Source organism: Lemur catta, chromosome 9, assembly GCF_020740605.2.
Source record: "Lemur catta isolate mLemCat1 chromosome 9, mLemCat1.pri, whole genome shotgun sequence".
Lineage (NCBI taxonomy): Eukaryota > Metazoa > Chordata > Mammalia > Primates > Lemuridae > Lemur > Lemur catta.
The window spans coordinates 91,988,335-92,005,295 of record NC_059136.1 but is presented as its reverse complement, the minus strand read 5'-3'; the positions used below and the strand labels follow the sequence as shown (position 1 = coordinate 92,005,295).

General features: G+C 38.1%; 1 protein-coding gene across 1 annotated transcript in view; it reads right to left on the bottom strand.

The window, feature by feature from the left end:
* Positions 1 to 16,961, bottom strand: part of TOX (thymocyte selection associated high mobility group box) — a 290,979-nt gene that overhangs the window by 23,322 nt on the left and 250,696 nt on the right. Inside the window, exon 5 of the mRNA XM_045560889.1 lies at positions 8,691 to 8,921. Coding sequence (XP_045416845.1) covers positions 8,691 to 8,921 — 231 coding nt within the window. The remainder of the gene's footprint in view (positions 1 to 8,690; positions 8,922 to 16,961) is intronic.

Below are 16,961 nucleotides of genomic sequence, written 5' to 3'. Positions count from 1 at the left end.
GATCGGCAATGTGGGATCATCGTGAAAGTGCCTAAACACCACTTTAGAAAAGAGTAAACTCATCATGTCACATTACATGGATTGATGGATCCACTCTTTCCTGAATAGCTGCAGATGTTCTGAGGGAGAATTCAAAGGGGGGTAATTTCAGGAGGTAGATTTCTGTAATTGTGTTTAAAGGGGAGCAGCCCAGACGAGAATGAAAGTCTGAGGGGGTCTCCTCAACAATAATTAGAACCTTCACCTTTGAGAACTACTCGATGGCTCCAATTTTATACACTCTGTATGTCTTCTAATGCTACTTTCTAAAATAGGACAAGGATGCTGTTTCAATTTTATAGTTAATGGAAATGTCTGAAAGACAGACCTCAAATATGAGAGAATGGTAACAATATGTAAAAATTCCATGTGCAGGTGAAGTGGGAAAATTCTTACTTTAAAATAGATACTGAAAAATTATCAGTAAAAAGTTGCTCAAAAATGTTTTAAAGCCTCTAATTATGGAATGAGAAAGTCCTCTGCTGGCAGAAATCAAAGATGTCCCAGGACTGCATCTGGCAATGAACAACCACTGCAGAGATCAACTGCACAAATCTTGCAACCCATGAAGATGGGTCTGATTTATGTCAAAGTTAAGTTTGGAAAAGAAACGGTCCCTTGCTCTCAGGGAAAGACAAATATTTTAAAGGTATGTGATTCATACAGTAAATATTAGTATTTAGTTGAGTTACAAAATGGCTTCCAAATGGGCCACAGCTGTTTGAAATAAAGTGCAGAGTTGGCCAGATGAGGATTTAAAAAATCATAATACATCATTTATCATTTTCCCCAGCTCATCCAAACACTGTTGAATTCATCCTGTCCTAACTTAGTTATACGCTATGGTTTGTTATTCCAAGAAAGCTACCAGACCCTATCTAAGGATTGCATCTCAGTGGTTAAACTAAAACATATATAATGGCTAAACTAAAACATACATAGATAGTCATCAAATAGCGATTCTAGAGAATCCAACCCTGTCACATGATCTAGCAATTCACGGAATCATTTTTGAAATGTTCTAAATACCAGCATGTACATATGTTTTTATAGGCTAATAATCCCTAACTGAAATCAGTAGCTCCATATCAATGCCTATGGCAAAGTTAAACAGAAAAATATTCTCATATAATCTGTCATTTCACTCTTTTATTTTCTGCTCCTTCCCTAAACAAACAATCCATTTAACTCATACAGAAAAGCAAAATCTTACAAATACCATTTAATTCCTTCTTCCTACCTTCTTTTCTGCTCTGGCCTTCAGTTAATCTCTAGTCATAGTTTATTTTAATAGTCTTTACAATAATAAGAAGAAAAAATATAAAATTCTTCCAATTCCAGATTCTATTCAAAAACTAAAAGGCATTTTTCTTTCTGGTTAACTTCAAATGTAGGCTTTTTTCCACTACTATTTTATATTTATAGAAAATGCTTAGAAATATAGTTATGTCTAAGGAATAAGAATTTAACCACGATTCCCTGCCATATCCTTTAGAAATTTAAAATTTGCAGCTTCTTTCAAGGCTGTTGCTATTGAGGTCAGTTAGAGCAAGTGTATCTGTATTTTATATAGAACTAAGTCCTTAAATGTGGTTACATTTCCATCTCGTGTAACTTGCTCAGCATTTTCTTAAGCGTTCCCAAACTCAAAGACCTTTATAAAATGATATTTAGAGGATTTAAAACATTATACAATGTGACAAAAATCTTTCTATCAATTCCTTTTGAGAACCATCTGATCCATCTAAATGGTCTCAGCAATATTGGTACGGCTGTTTCTGGGGGGTGAGACCCAGAAGCAAGCTCCTCGCCTGATAAAATGGCTACAAAATATATCTGCTGATCATTAAATGAGGATGACTAGGGAAAGCATGGTGTTCAATCACACTTATCAACATACTGAGTGTTGGGTGACCACTGTGGTGTGAGACACTAAAGCTATGGAATCAAACTCAAAAAAGGTATTAAAACTTATGCCTCATTTGTGTGCATTTTTGTGTCAGGCTACGTATATTATAAGAATTAAAGATTAGATATGTGTAAGATTTTATATATATAAGATTTTACATAGAGGGAGAATTAAAGAGTTTATATATATATGCATATATAAATAAGAATATTGCATTGATGTTATCTTCGTTTCACAGATAAGAAAACACAGACTAGAATGGGTAATTATGTCACTCAGTATCTTACAACAAGTATATGGCAAAACCATGGTTTGAATCAAGTCAATCTGGTGTCCAGCGATCCATCTTTGCTCAATGGGTCCTTTTAGCTGTGAAAACTTCTTTTGGTGCTTTTCTCAGACACACAGCTGCAGAGCCTGGTCTCTTGTTCACTGCTGAAGCCCCGGCATGGAGGGCAGTGCTTGGTACATAGTAGGTGCTCAGTACATATTTATTGAGTGTAGAATCCCTGGGCTCCGGTTTCTCCTTCTATGTATGGGTCACCATTAAGCATGATTGCTAAGGATGAATGACTGAATTGCATGTTCTAAACTAAATGTACATCAATGGAAGTAGTGGATTGATATACAGATATGCAACCCATCCCAAACATTTTTTCAAATAATACATAAAGCACAACAGACTTTAATGAGTACTCTGTTCGAATTATCTCTATACCAACTTTCAAATGAAATGTCTGTTCCCACTGAGCACGAGCATATGAATATTTGCATGTGTGCTACATACGCTTATGCCCATGAAGCCATGCAACAATCACATTTATGTGCCAATAATTATATGTATACACACAAATACCTGGACTTTCGAAGTAAAATATGCTCACCATTTCAGGTAATAATTTTAATTGCTCAGTTTCAAATTCCTATGACTATAAACTTTGCTTCCACTATGGTTTTTAAATGAACAATTGTCTTATGTCTCCCTTACTCCTAGTTTTTTTTAAAAAATGGGGGATATGAATAATGTTTCTAAGAAAACGGCCAAGATAAACAATGTGTGAATGACACAGTGCAACAGGATTTTAGTCAACCTTAAGTATTGTTGACATAAAATCCAAATTTTATCATAAGATAAGAGGAAAAAAAAAAAACCCGGCAGCATTTATGGAGTGGGTGTCTGAGCACCAATGAGGAGGAAATGATTAGATTCTGTGGGCTCAGAGGATTTGTCAGCTGCCTCATAAGTATAATTCTGGCTCTTCATATCCCTGCTGCTTCTAATTTAGCAGGACAGGCTCATAATTGAAGCAAATTAACTATTTACACTTGCCACTTCTACCAGGGAAGAGGACACAGCAGCAGGAAAGAATGAGTAGGAAATTACATTCTTCCCACTTGTGTCAGATCTGCCCTTATATAAACACATTAACAGTAATTTCATGAGGCGTCAAACATAGGAATAAATACTGAGGGATAAAATAATGAGGTGTTGCTATTGAGCTGAACTGCTATGGCTAATATCCCTGGATATGAATTATGCATCCTGAAAGAAGGCATATGTTACAGTATTCAAACACGTTCCCTGCAAGTGATATCTGCTCATTACTCTCCGGATCCCGAGGTAAATCCACTCCCCTCGTCCACGACAGGGCTAGCATTTACAAAAACACATGCTCTGGGCACCGTGGGCTGCGGTTTCTCCTGCCCACACCGAACTCTGAACGGGCTTTCCACTCCGTTTTTAGCATAACAGCATGTTTATTTAGCTCTTTGGCTGCAGCTTTAAAGCCATTTAATGTAATGTAAACAAGAACATTTTGTTTGTAATTTGCTAAATGTCTTACAGCCCGACTGTGTCTCCAATTAGGAACTGAAGGTTCATTTAGTAATTTACATCTGGTTCTGATTTAAGGTGACTTTCCTTTTCCACTTAAGAGCTGACTCTCCATGGCTAAAAAGGACCCAAGAACCCTTTATAGCTCTTCGGACCAACCCTGTCTGCTTCAAAGTGGGACAGGTGCTTTTATTTTGTAGGGTTTGATTTGTTCTATCTATATTGTCACTGTGAACCCAGATCCCACACTACAATGACCAGAATCAGAGAGTTCAGAAATAATGGAGGTAGACAGGAAATTTAGCTGGAACCTCATAAAAAAAGATGCTGAGGGTTGCTGAAACTCCAAGGAGCCTAATACAAAGGGCGTGATATTGTTAACTTATTATTTTTCTTTCTCTGTAGGTTCCAGTCAGGGAAAGATAAGTAGCAGAGACCAACATCACAGCAATACTTATGTTTTATTTCCCTTTCTCCATCTGGTGCCTTTTAAGCAACTTAGTATGCTTCTGAAATGGGCTCTCCATTGTCTTACGAGTCATTAGCATTTAAAACCCCCGGTTGGAATCCCAAACACAATTCTGTTCCCATTCCAGATTCAGCACCATCTTCCAAAGTATTAAAATGGAGAGATCTCTGATAAGTGGAGTTTGTTCAGTGGCTTTGGTAGGGATGATTCATAAGGGAGGTTTTGTGCTCCTTGAGGATTTTTATCGCTTCTTTCAGCTTCCTTTTGATTTTTCTTCTTTGAAAGATTCTTCACAGAAACCAAAGTACATATAGTTTCTCACTCACCATGGATTCTGAAAATAAAGATCTGCCCTTCTGCAGAGGCTTCGCATTCCCGCCTCTACTCCAGTGAGGAAGCATGTGATATAAACACACGGCAGCGCTATTAGTCATGTTCCCTCTGGCTGTCAAGAAAACATTCAATTGCAATCTCGCTAATAGCTGTTTTTCCTGAAATATTGTAATTTTCTGAGCCCCCAATAAGTCATCAATAATTTTGTCCGTTTTTCCCAGTTTGTGTTTATATTTGTAGCTGTTCATAATTGTGGGCTATTATGACAACAGGATTTTCGAACAATTGTGGCACATGAAATCTTAGCCCTGTACCCGGACCAGCTGCCTACACAATGCCAACAGCATCACGTGGGTCTGTTCTGTAACGTGCACATTTGTCCAGAATTCTGAAGTTTAATCGCCTGCCTCGAATCTGCTCCAGGAACATTCCTTCAAAAATACATAGCAGTATGTGTGCTCCCCAATTTGACTATTAAATGAGAATAAAACACAATTAATTTAAGTTTGAAACAGAGCCGTTATAGTGTGTTGGCACAATGAGTCAACATAAAGGGAGAGAACAGGTGGTGATCCACCATCATAACACTTTGGGATATTTCGCGGGAATTTTCTGGATGCCCAAATGTGCATTCTAGGCAGGCACGTTTGCTTTGCTGGTAACTCTTGCGAAGTGTTAGAGAAGGGCTGTCATGGAGCAGCAGAGGGGTGGCCCAGACAGTGCCAGGTGCTCCCTTTGGTCAGCAGCGTCTGAATTTCATTCATTCGACCCTCCCTGTGTCCCTGGGATGGCCCTGCATCCTATGCGTGTCTTACACCACACCTTTCAGCATAACCTGCAGTCTCACTCTCTATTAAACAAAACCACCTGTTATGAGGAAGGGATGGCCTACATAGAACTGCTGGAACTCAAAGGGGCATAGGGACAAACCATTTTAGAGTGACCCAAACTGCTCCCAATACCTCGTTTTGGTAACTCTGAAACAGGTGCCCGAGTTTCAAAATACTTTTATTTTTATAAGAAAAAGTGATAGAGTTATTTCTCTCAAGGTATTGTCCTAAACAACATTGGCACAAATTTTTTAGCAACTGGATTTTGATTAGGAAATTGATTTATAATATCTAGTGAGTTATACAGGTCAACTATTACATAAGTGCATCATTTATAAAATGAATTCTCCCCCATCGAAACCCAACTATTTTCATTAAGAGAGAACTCAAAGTGGACTCATTATAAGTTACTTATTAAATGAGAAATAAGATGCAAAACAGAAAGAAGAAAATATTTTGTCATCATATGTAGTATGCGATTAAAAAGCCTTGAATATTACATCATAACTGTAATCATATCTTCATTAGGGCGGCTCAGCCTCAATTTTAAAAGCTGGAATGGGAGAATGGGGGTAATTTCCCTTTTTAACATGACAAATGAGAGCAGTGAATCTCATATTTTTGGGGTCTGTAAATACTTTATATGGTCAGACAAAAAGAATGTGGAATGTTATCTTAATATTCCTCTCTTGCTACATTAAAAACAAAAAGGCAAAATTGAAAGCAGTCAGTTTAATTTTATGTATCTTCATTTCAAAAGTGAATATGAGATGTTTCTAATCTCCTTCCTTTTTGTTAGGTGTGTCAAAGCCAAAATAAAATATAGAGGAAAAAATTAAAAAAAAACCTTATTAGAATTAGTGGGAAGAAACCTGCTGCTTTATATTTACTGCCTTGAGGAAAGAACTGATTTTCATCATGGGAACATTATTCTTTTCCACCAGAAACACAAGTACAGGCACTTATTTTTTAAATATTGATCACGTAAAGGACCAATTGTGGGCTAGGGAAGGCCTTTGCAACCTCTCTCCTTTAAAACCACTGGTTCTGAAGTGAGAAATAGTTAAGAAAAGCAACTGGGGTCAGGGAGGTGGATGAGAGAAGTAAGACGTACGGCAGTGGCAACCAATGTTTCTTGAAATACAGCTTTGGACAAAGGAGAAGCTAAAGCCCACGGATGAGCCTTGGAACAATGCTTCCAGTCCAGTCTTTGGGGCTGGGCAGGGGAGAGGGGCTGAGTTTCACAGGGAATCCTGTTCAGATGAACAAGAGTCGCTGCACACAACCCCCAGGGAAGGGAATCGCTTTCTGGGTGCTTCCTCCAGGAAATTTTATCTCACAAAGCACGAGAGTGTATGGTTTTGAAGCCAGGTGTATTTTCAAGAACACACAGAGGGCTTACTGGCACAGAGAGAGCACTATGTCCTCACAGGTGGCATCATGGGTGACGTAACCCAGAGAGCAGGGAGGGTGTGGGAGTCCTGGTTGATGTGCACTGAGTTTCTCAATCAGCGATGCTCTGCTGTGTAGAGGAATGAAGTCCCTAAAATTCCACCATGACTGTCCAACATCAACTGGGAACCACACCTCGCTCGGATTTAGGAGTATGAGCACAAACTGATCCGAGTTAGGATAGAAACCAGCTCTAAAACCTGAGACTGTATTAGGTTTCCATTAGAATCACATAACACGATGTCAACTACCCTCTTAAAAGGGAGGTGGTTTCAGTGGTGTTTCCCCCCTCAAAGACCACTCTTGCCACACAGAGCTCCACCCAGTCGGCCTGTGCTTTCCGGTGATGGCACTCCCTCAGTCTTGAAAAGGACGTAAGAAAATATGCAGAGATTTCAGATTCTAGAAGACAGCTTTGACTTACAGAAAAAAGGGGTTGGAGAGAACTAGGGGAGCAGGTTCTGTTTCCTTAGCAACTGGTTTTATCATTACCACTGTCATTGATCTCCTAGGGTTTGTTAGGAAAAGAACTGTAAGTTGAGTGAAGAGTTCTAATCACAGTAATCCTGTGTGCCAGCCATGTAACCTTACACATCATTCAACACAACAGGAGTCTGTCTTGTTCTCTGCTCCATCCCCAGTGCCTAGAACAGTGCCTGGCACATAAATGCTCAACAGATATTTGTTGAATAACTAAATGTATGTATTTAATTTGTCTGGCTCACTTTGTAATATGCAAAGTAATAATTTCCCTGTCTACCTAAGTATTGAGTAGAACAAATGATATAAAGGATGCAACAGTGCTTTCAAAAGTATGAAACACTACATACATTATAGATATTGATATGTAGTCCGAATATAGAGGTCCTTGTAGATGCATAAATAAGTTTGAGGTTTTCTGAATTCTACATACTTTCCAGGACGTGATGAGGAAAGGTTATGTCTCTATTAAGAATCAACTATGAGACTAATATATCATTAATGCAATTCAGTATTCTGCAATGGCTGAAGCTGCATCCACATAATTATTTCAATGACTTATTTTAATGATAGTACTTTTTAATTTGGGACAATGAAATTTTAGATGGTGGCAATGGCCATCTAGTCCCTGGTTTAGAAACATAACATTAATATTGCTTCTTTGTTTAGGTGGGAACCCTCACTCCCTCACCATGATTCTTGTCTTCTGTAAGACCTTCTGGGCTACCTGTGCCATGGCTGTGATGTCTCACATGGTTCTCCCTAAGCATGGTCCTTAGCCACACTACGGCAATCCGCAAGAGAAAGAAAAAAACAGGCATCTGGTCCCATTTATCACAGCCTAGAATTATAGTATAAATATATATGGAGGATTGAATAACATACCCTGGTGGTCTTTAGGGAAGGGCTAAGGGCCTTGAATTTGAGGTTCATTTAGCAAAGAGGAAAGAGGGTTTTGATGACAAAAGGGTAAATACTAAGTGCTGTAGTGAGGTGTGGACAGTTTTCAAAATACTTTTTGGATTTTTTTTTTTTTAGTCTTTATGATCACATTGGCAACTTAAGGAATGATGTAATCCTGGCTGGGATATGTAAAAGTCCTTCCAAAAGTAACTACACTATATAAACTTTGGAACAAAGGAACTAACATGCTATTTGTGGAGGAGCAATAAAAAAGCATAACATCATGTGACTGTCTCCTAGAGTCTGGTTCCGAGGGGCAAGTCTCAGCCCCAGCGCTGGAATCTGAAGAATTCACCCGAAGCCCTCAGAAGCCCTTTCCTTAGAGTGCAGACCCTGTCTCCATTCCTCCAGATTCCCACTCCATTCTGAATCCCTTTTTACCTGTTTTTGCTCTTCTCCTAAACCGTCCCACATTGAAGCCACAATTTTAGAGACTTCACCGAAGGTAGCGTTTGGATTTTGGCCCTTGATGGCGGCCTGGGTATCACGAAAGAATAACGCGTAGGCAGACACAGGCTTCTGGGGCTCGTTGGGGTCCTTCTTCTTCTTCTTTTTGGGAGTTTTTGGTTTTTTCCCCATATCAGAGGCAGGCCGCTTCTCTCCACCGTTGATCTGAAATAGAAATGAAAATGGAATTACAGAGAAACTCGGAAGATCTGGGGCCAAGGCATATTGTTGTTTTCCTGTGAGACTTAAACACATACACTCACCCACACATATCACACACACACAGACTTTCCTGGGAGACACTTGATTTTTTTGTTGTCGTTTTTCAGATAAAACTTCATAGTTCATGTAGTCTTCATATTCATCCTTCTCCCAGCTTAATTTAAACAGCTTTAAAAAATTTGTTGATTCTTTTTACAATATTATTACACTATTAAATATTATCCCTTTAGTCTCCTAACTTTTTTTTCTCTTTCACTGTAACCGTGGCAGCAGCAGATTTCTCTTGTAGTAACTCTATTGCAGGAACAATCTAACTTGCTTTCTTCTGAGGAGTTTATCCTTGTCTTCCTCATCATCATTTTAAAACCACGGGTGCAGCATTTCCAGTAAATAAAGGCAAATGGTTTTTTACTGTACATTTAGGTCTATGGAATGCTGCTGGGAAAATCTAGCAATACTTATGGGTTTAGAGAAGGGCACGATCTAGACCCTAGATCAGTGCTGTCCAAGGGCACTTTCTGCAAAGACGGAAACGTTCTATAACTTGCACAATCCTACACGGTAGCCACTAGCCACGTGAAGCTAGTGAGCACTTGGAATGTGGCTAGAGTGACTAAGAATCTAAATTTTAACTTTATTCAAATTTAAACAGCTACATATGACTGATTGGCTACCTTATAGGAGAAAGCACCTCTAGAAACTAGATTCTAGAGATTTCTAGAACAGCTTTTTACTTAGTTTAAAAGTAGATTCTATTTTCTCCCATTGTTCTCAAGCATAAATATTTGGATAATTGTAATTGTTATTCTGATATAATTGGGGAAAAGTACACTGAAGACATTTAAGAGACCTGCATTTGAATATCATCTTTGTTACTAACTAGATGTGATGCCACTTCATCCACCTCTATAAAATAAAGGATTTTGGCTAAGATTTCTTTCCAACTCTAATATTATGTGAATCTACATGAGTATAAAGTGGTGCTGTGTGAAAACTCCTTTCCACATGTGTTACCCCCCAGCATACAGCCTTACGTGCACCATCTCCCGAGACAGTCGTCACTGCCAAGGCAGCTCCTGTACCCTCACCGTCTATTGTGGTGGTGGTGGTTGCTTTTTCTTCTCTGCAGATGTAATGTAATATATATCTTATTCAGATAAATTGCTAGGTGGGATATTTGTGTAAAAAAACTGCCACCATTGAGAGGAACCATGATATTCAGGAGACCTGTGGATGTGTTCTCAGAGGGTCTAGCTTCATGCCCTCCTTTGACTATTTTTAGCTGCATTATCTTGGTCAAATTAATTTCCCTGGGCCGCTGTTTCCTCTACTGTGAACAGCAGAGGTTATAGTACCATTTTACGATTACTAAGATGGTATATACTTATATATTTTTTAAAACTTTAAAGGAGTATTCAACTATTAATTATGACATGGTAGAAACTTTCAAAACAATTAATTGAATGAATAGAAAGACCTTAATATTAATAGGTGATAACTAATGGTCCGTTTGAAAGATAAGCCCAAACACCAAAAAGAGACAGGAAAAAAGCTAAGTGAATTCTTTCTCTTTGTCTTTATTGAGGAAGATTTTAAAAAGGTTATCATTCTGAAATTGTCTACTGAAGCAGATCAAAGAAACCCATGGGGACAGGATGCTCTGAACTGAGTTGACAAGCCAATGTAGATTAAGACGAGATGATAACTTTCCCAGGATGGATCTGAAAGGTGGTCATGTAAAATTACTGGCCCCCGTGCGAATCTGTCGGAGGACTAGCACGCAGGGACTGAGCTGATAGTGGACAAACTGATGTGATAGCTCTAAACTTAACACACAGGCAACTGTGACCTAGAAGGGTGGTTTTCAAATTTGCATGCATGGTAGAATTTCCTGGAAAGCTTTTGATACTCTGATGCTCAGGCCTTATGCTACACAGATTAAATCACATACTTTCAGGTGGGAGACTGTCCCTAGTCATCCCTCTCAACTCTACTCTTCCAACTGGCATTTAAATACCTTGAGAGATAAAACAAGCAAACGAGCAAACTTCCTCTGTGCCCCAAGGCTATGTATGGCCATATCTTTCCTCTTTTCACAACCAAACTCTTCCAAGTGGTTGTTTGCTGGCCCTGTGCAGCCTCCGCAGCTCACTTCAGTGAACCTTCCCCTCACTTAGCTCTGGATAAGGTCACCCATGGCCACGTTGCTAAATGCAATGCACTTTTTAGCCTTCCCCTTGCTCGATTTCTCACTGAGAGGGCCCTCTTTTCCACTGGCTCCATAGTGTCACCTGCTCTGGGTTTTACTCCTACCTTGCTGGCCTGGGTGTTTCTAGAATCATTTTTAGGGTCCTTCTCCTCCTCTTCCACTTGGCTACTAAAAGGTAGCATTTTTGATTTTTTTTTTTTAAACCCCCTTCTCTTGTTCATCCGCACTCAGGTAATCTCATAAGTACACAGGGCTTCCATTACCATTTGTGGGTGGATGATTGCCAAGTTCTCATTTCCCCTGAGTTTTGCACACATAGAAACAACTTCTATTTGATGTCTCTATTTGCAAGCCTCAAATACATCTCAAACTCAAGTCAAGCTCCTTATTCACTCGTTTAGCTCTCTATATTTCCATTCATAGCATCTATCAAACTTGTAATTATACAATAATGTATGTGGTTGTTAAATCTTCTCCTGTCTCCGAGCGTAAGCACTGTCAAAGCAGGGTCCACTATCACAGTTCCTGATACATAGTAACTGCTTAACTCTGTTATAATAGTAATACAAAATAACAAAATAATAGTTTGTAAACATGGCCATTTTTACATTCATAATCATAAAATAATTATTAAAAAAATAATGTCAATAAGGTCCACAATGAAGAATATTAAAAATAGAGTAGTCAACGGGTATAAACTTTCAGTCAGAAGATGAATAAGTTCTGAGAATTTAACGTACAGCATGGTGACTATAGTTAATAATACTGTACTATATACTTGAAATTTGTTAAGAGAGTAGATGTTAAATGTTCTCATTAAAAAAAGCAACTAGATGAGGTGGTAGATGTGTTAATTAACTTGATTGTGGCAATGATGTCACAGTGGACATGTATATAAAATCATGTTGTATACTTTATACAGTTTTATTTGTCAATTATACCTTAATAAAGGTGGAAAAAAGTGAAGTGATCCTGATGTTAGTGGGCATATTTCATCAAATATTGGGAATATTCAGAAGTAGGGAACAAAGATAAATGAGATAAATGAATGCTTATCCATATGGAATATTACCTAGATTCATTTTAAATTTTAATTAAAAAATTAATGATCTGACACACTGAAATCTTCACAATTGCAGATTATATCGATCTTTTTAAAAAATGATCAAATGTCAATCATGGAGATAAATTTCCTATCATCCAATGTAAGTGTTCTTATTAAGAGATTTCCCCAAATTATTTAAACGGTTTCTGTGATGTTAATTGCAGGTGTCAACTTGACTGGATTAAGGGATACCTAGATAGCTGGCAAAGCATTATTTCTGGGGGTGTCTGTAAGGGTGTTTCCAGAGGAGACTGGCATGTGAGTCGCTGGTCTGAGTGGGGAAGATCCACCCTCAATGTGGACGGGCACATACAATTAGCTGGGGCCTGGATAAAACAAACACAACAGAGAAGGGGCAATTTCCTCTCTCTGTCTCTCTGCATGCGCTCTCTTGCTCCTCTGCTTCCCACCATGGGGTGACGTGGCAAGAAAGCCCTCACCAGATGTGAGCCCCTTGACGATGGACTTCCCAGCCTTTAGAACTCTAAGAAATAAATCTAAATTCTTTATGAATCACCCAGTCTCAGATATTCTGCTACAGTGGCACAAACTGGACTAGGGAACTTTCCCCTCTGTTGTCCAAAATTGTGTTTGAACCACTGATCTTCATGCTTATTTCCTTTCTAAATTGGTATTTGTACAGTCTGGTGCAAGCTTCAGACCTGCTGGGCGTGTGACTCCCTGCCGTAATGGAAATGAGGATGTTATCCTCTTGCATTGACAACAAGGCCCTACTTCCTAGGGACGACCTGATGAAGCAGGAGAACCTGCTTACTACCAGTGAGAAGCTCAAGTGTATCAAAACCATCAATTACCATTTTGAGGCAATATATGGCAACCTATAGAAAACCCTAAATAATTCCATGTAACGAAACTGTTCGGTTAGTTGTCTAGAGGCTTTCGCTATTTTCCTGGCATGTCCCTTGGGGTTAGCTGGTCTTGCTCAGTTATAGAGTTTCATTTAGTAGGAGTAAGCATTTCACAACTTCTGCCTCCACATTTGCAAGGTTCAGAAGAGACCATTATGGAATGTAACTCTGGGTTATCATTGTGTATCAGATTGAGTACCTGAGAGGCACTAAATTATAAAGCTGAAGTGTTGCTTACATTAAAGCCAGACCACCAGCCAGTCTGACAATATTACATCATCTTTGCCTTTGCCATCCCTAAAAGCAAGAGCATATTGATTTGCTTTCAGTCAACCACATACTATGCCTTCCCTTTAAACACTCATGATGGCTGGGTGTGGTAGCTCATGCCTGCAATCCTAGCACTTTGGGAGGCCAAGGTGGGAGGATCGCTCAAGGCCAGGAATTTGAGACTAGCCTGAGCAACACAGCAAGACTGTGTTTCTACAAAAAATAGAAAAATTGGTTAGGCATGTTGGAGTGTGCTTGTAGTCCCAGCTACTTAGGAAGCTGAGGAAAGAGGATCACTTGAGCCCAGGAGTTTGAGGTTGCAGTGAGCTATGATGATGCCACTGCTCTCTAGCTTAGGCAACAGAGCGAGACCCTGTCTTAAATAAATAAATTAATTAATACTATGTTAAACTTGGTTTGAATTATCTGCCATGCAATTAAACTGGCATCTAAGAAGACCAATCTAAAGGATACACATAAAATATTCATTATTCAAGATTCACTGCCTTTTCTTCCATAATTAAACTATGTCATTAAAGCTATATTCTTGGAACATAACATTCTGATCATTCACAGAGTCGCCCTCATAGAACTGAACTATGATCAAAGAGAATGCCCTGACTTTCACCGAAGACTTACATAAGGTGGAAAAAAAAACCTATGTATGAAAGACATCTATTTTTTATTGAATACAATGTGCTTTGGATGGAATTTTTTTATTATATTGCTCAATGTTCTTGTATCTATTTTTTATTAAATACAATGTGCTTTGGAGGGAATTTTTTATTATATTGCTCAATGTTCTTTTATAACGGATTATTGGGTATGCATAGTATGTTTGCTTTTTAGGATGCAATACAATGGAATGAAAAGTCCCTGTTTGGTTTGATGTCTAATGTATCCGAGTACTTGGGCAGTGCTCTCTGCAGTATAAGGCTGTTTGTTTCATGAACACAGGGCAATACTCACTGATCTGTGTGAGTCTTATTAGTTTTCACTTTTCTCATGTGAGAAGGAGGCAGCAATGAGCTGCTATGTTAGACTCTGTAAAGAACTGGGAATTTGTAAGGCTTCCTTCCTGGAGGTAGCTTCATCACATATGTGAAAAACACATGGCCATTGCTCATATGCAAAACCTCCTTGAAGAAAGAAATGTTGCTATAATTTGGATCCACCTCCATGCCAATAATGGATTGCACTTTAAGAGATACTTGGCTCTTTTGACCACAAACTAACTATTTGGAAAGAACACAATGAAGACAAATATAATTGTGGTGGAAAAATATTATAGCTAAATGGATTTATAATCTGTCCCTTGACCTTAATTGGGGGTAGCGTCTGGATCCTGAAGTCTTACATAGGCGGAAGAATGCTCAGAATTTTACATCCTTACTTTTTAAGAGGCCCTGACTTCTAAGGTCTAGAGCAGTACTGCTTCATAGATTTTCTGGAATGGCAGAAATGTTCTCTGCACTGTCTGAAAGGGTAGCCACTAGCCACATGTGGCTGTAGACCACTTGTAATGTGGCTAGTGTGACTGAGGGATTGAATTTTTAAAATTTAATTTTAATTAGTTAAATTTAAATGTAATCCATCATACATGACTAGTGGCTACTGTATTAGACAGTATAGTATTGTGTACTGATCACTGTTGTAGAATACAGTAGTTCTAACAACTAGGGTTCTATGACTAGAGAGTTAAATTTTATTCCAACATTATAATCTTTAGAATATGGAAGAACCCATATAACGTAAAAATATAAATTCCCTAGGATGACAAGCACATTGAAAGAAAGGAGCAGGTCCCACTAATCTTTACCTCCCTCACAGCATTGGTACAGTGTCTTACATGAAGCGAGTCATTATACTTTTCCACTCTTCTATTCTACAGCACTGGGCAAAGGCTTAGAATTACAAGGCAAAGAAAATTTGAAGCACATACCAAATTTGTGTGAAAATCATAGCAACTAAGAACATAGCTGAGCTGAGGCCCTAAATATAGCCTTGATTACCCACAGACTTATTTTGCAATCAATTAAGGCACTAATGAATAAATACATACACAAATACACAAATAAATATTACTTATAAGCTTTACATAGATGCATGTGCTTCATGTAACTTTACTCATAGACAGATTTATTTCTCAATAAATCTGGATGTGCCCTTAGGCTTTTGGTAATTCACCTCCTGTCATGTCTTATTGCTTAATTATAGTGATGTATTTAACTTATTTATCACAAGAAAACAATAATCTTTCACTTTAAAAAAGCATGTGCTAACGGTGTTGCTTAGATAATACTTCTTAAGAAGCCGGAGTACAGGAGCTAAGACTATCAAGGAAAGAGAATCACTGATATTGAAATGTCCCTGGAGAAGTTAGAAACGTCTATAAGCATATTTAAAATAAACTGCCGTGGTCCCAAAGCCTTTAATGGAGCCGGGAGAGCTGTTTAATGCATACTATCTTGCGGTAATCGCTGTAGTTTAAAATAGATTTTAATCAAGCACCATCTGCATAATAGGCTGAACAAACAACATAGAACTCCACTTATAACTCTTATCATATAAAGTAAATATTATAAAATCTTCACCATAGAAACAAGGCATATAACAGCACTTTTTGTGATGGTACTGTTTCTGTAAGTGAAAATTTTGCTACTTAAATTCATTCTCTCTTTTCTTTCTAAACTATGCCATCTGAAATCCCCTTATGAGAATAAATTCAAATAAGCATGGAAAGTAAGTCATCTAGTTACTGTGAAATCAGCAAGGCTGTAATATTTTTTTCATTTTACAATTGGGTTTATTATTATCATTAATAATAACAGTACATTCAATGACTCAAAACATCAATTATAGAAAAATGCATATGAAGTGCTATACTTTTGAAATGATTCACAAGTGTGGGGTATTGTATCAGTGTCACGGTTTGTAAAGCAATTTCATTTTTAAGGATCCTTGATTCTGCCAAACATAACTGAGTATTATTTTTGTGTGAGTTTAGCAAAGGCACTTAGCGGATTTATATGAAATAGGAAGTTTGGGCTACTGTCCAGAAAAATTACTTTAAAGTAAGAAAAAAGATTAGTTCTAATTATATTACACCTACTAGTTAAATTGATCAATTTTGTTGGATCCACTTGATCTTTTCTAAATTTGCCGTGTAGGGCAATATGTTTATTTCTTATCCTCTAGGATTGAGGGCTTCTACTGCCTTATAAAGAACGCAAGCTGTTGAAGGAGGGTCCCATTGAATAAAATGGCAGGTGGTTATGTTAAGTCTCACTTTATTTTTATTCCATGAATTAACTGAGTATGCTCAGTCATCTAGGGTATGTCTAAGAACATACAACTCTTTGAAAATACTATATCCTGGCATAATTTGATTACTTGAATGGATTTTAGGAACAATCATTTGGAATCAGGTACTAACTGGCTGTTTGAATTTTATCCTTTCCTCCTAAACTAGTTTGTTAGGCTCAGCCTTAATAAATGGAATACTTTTTAAAAAAATAAATGAGGGGGCA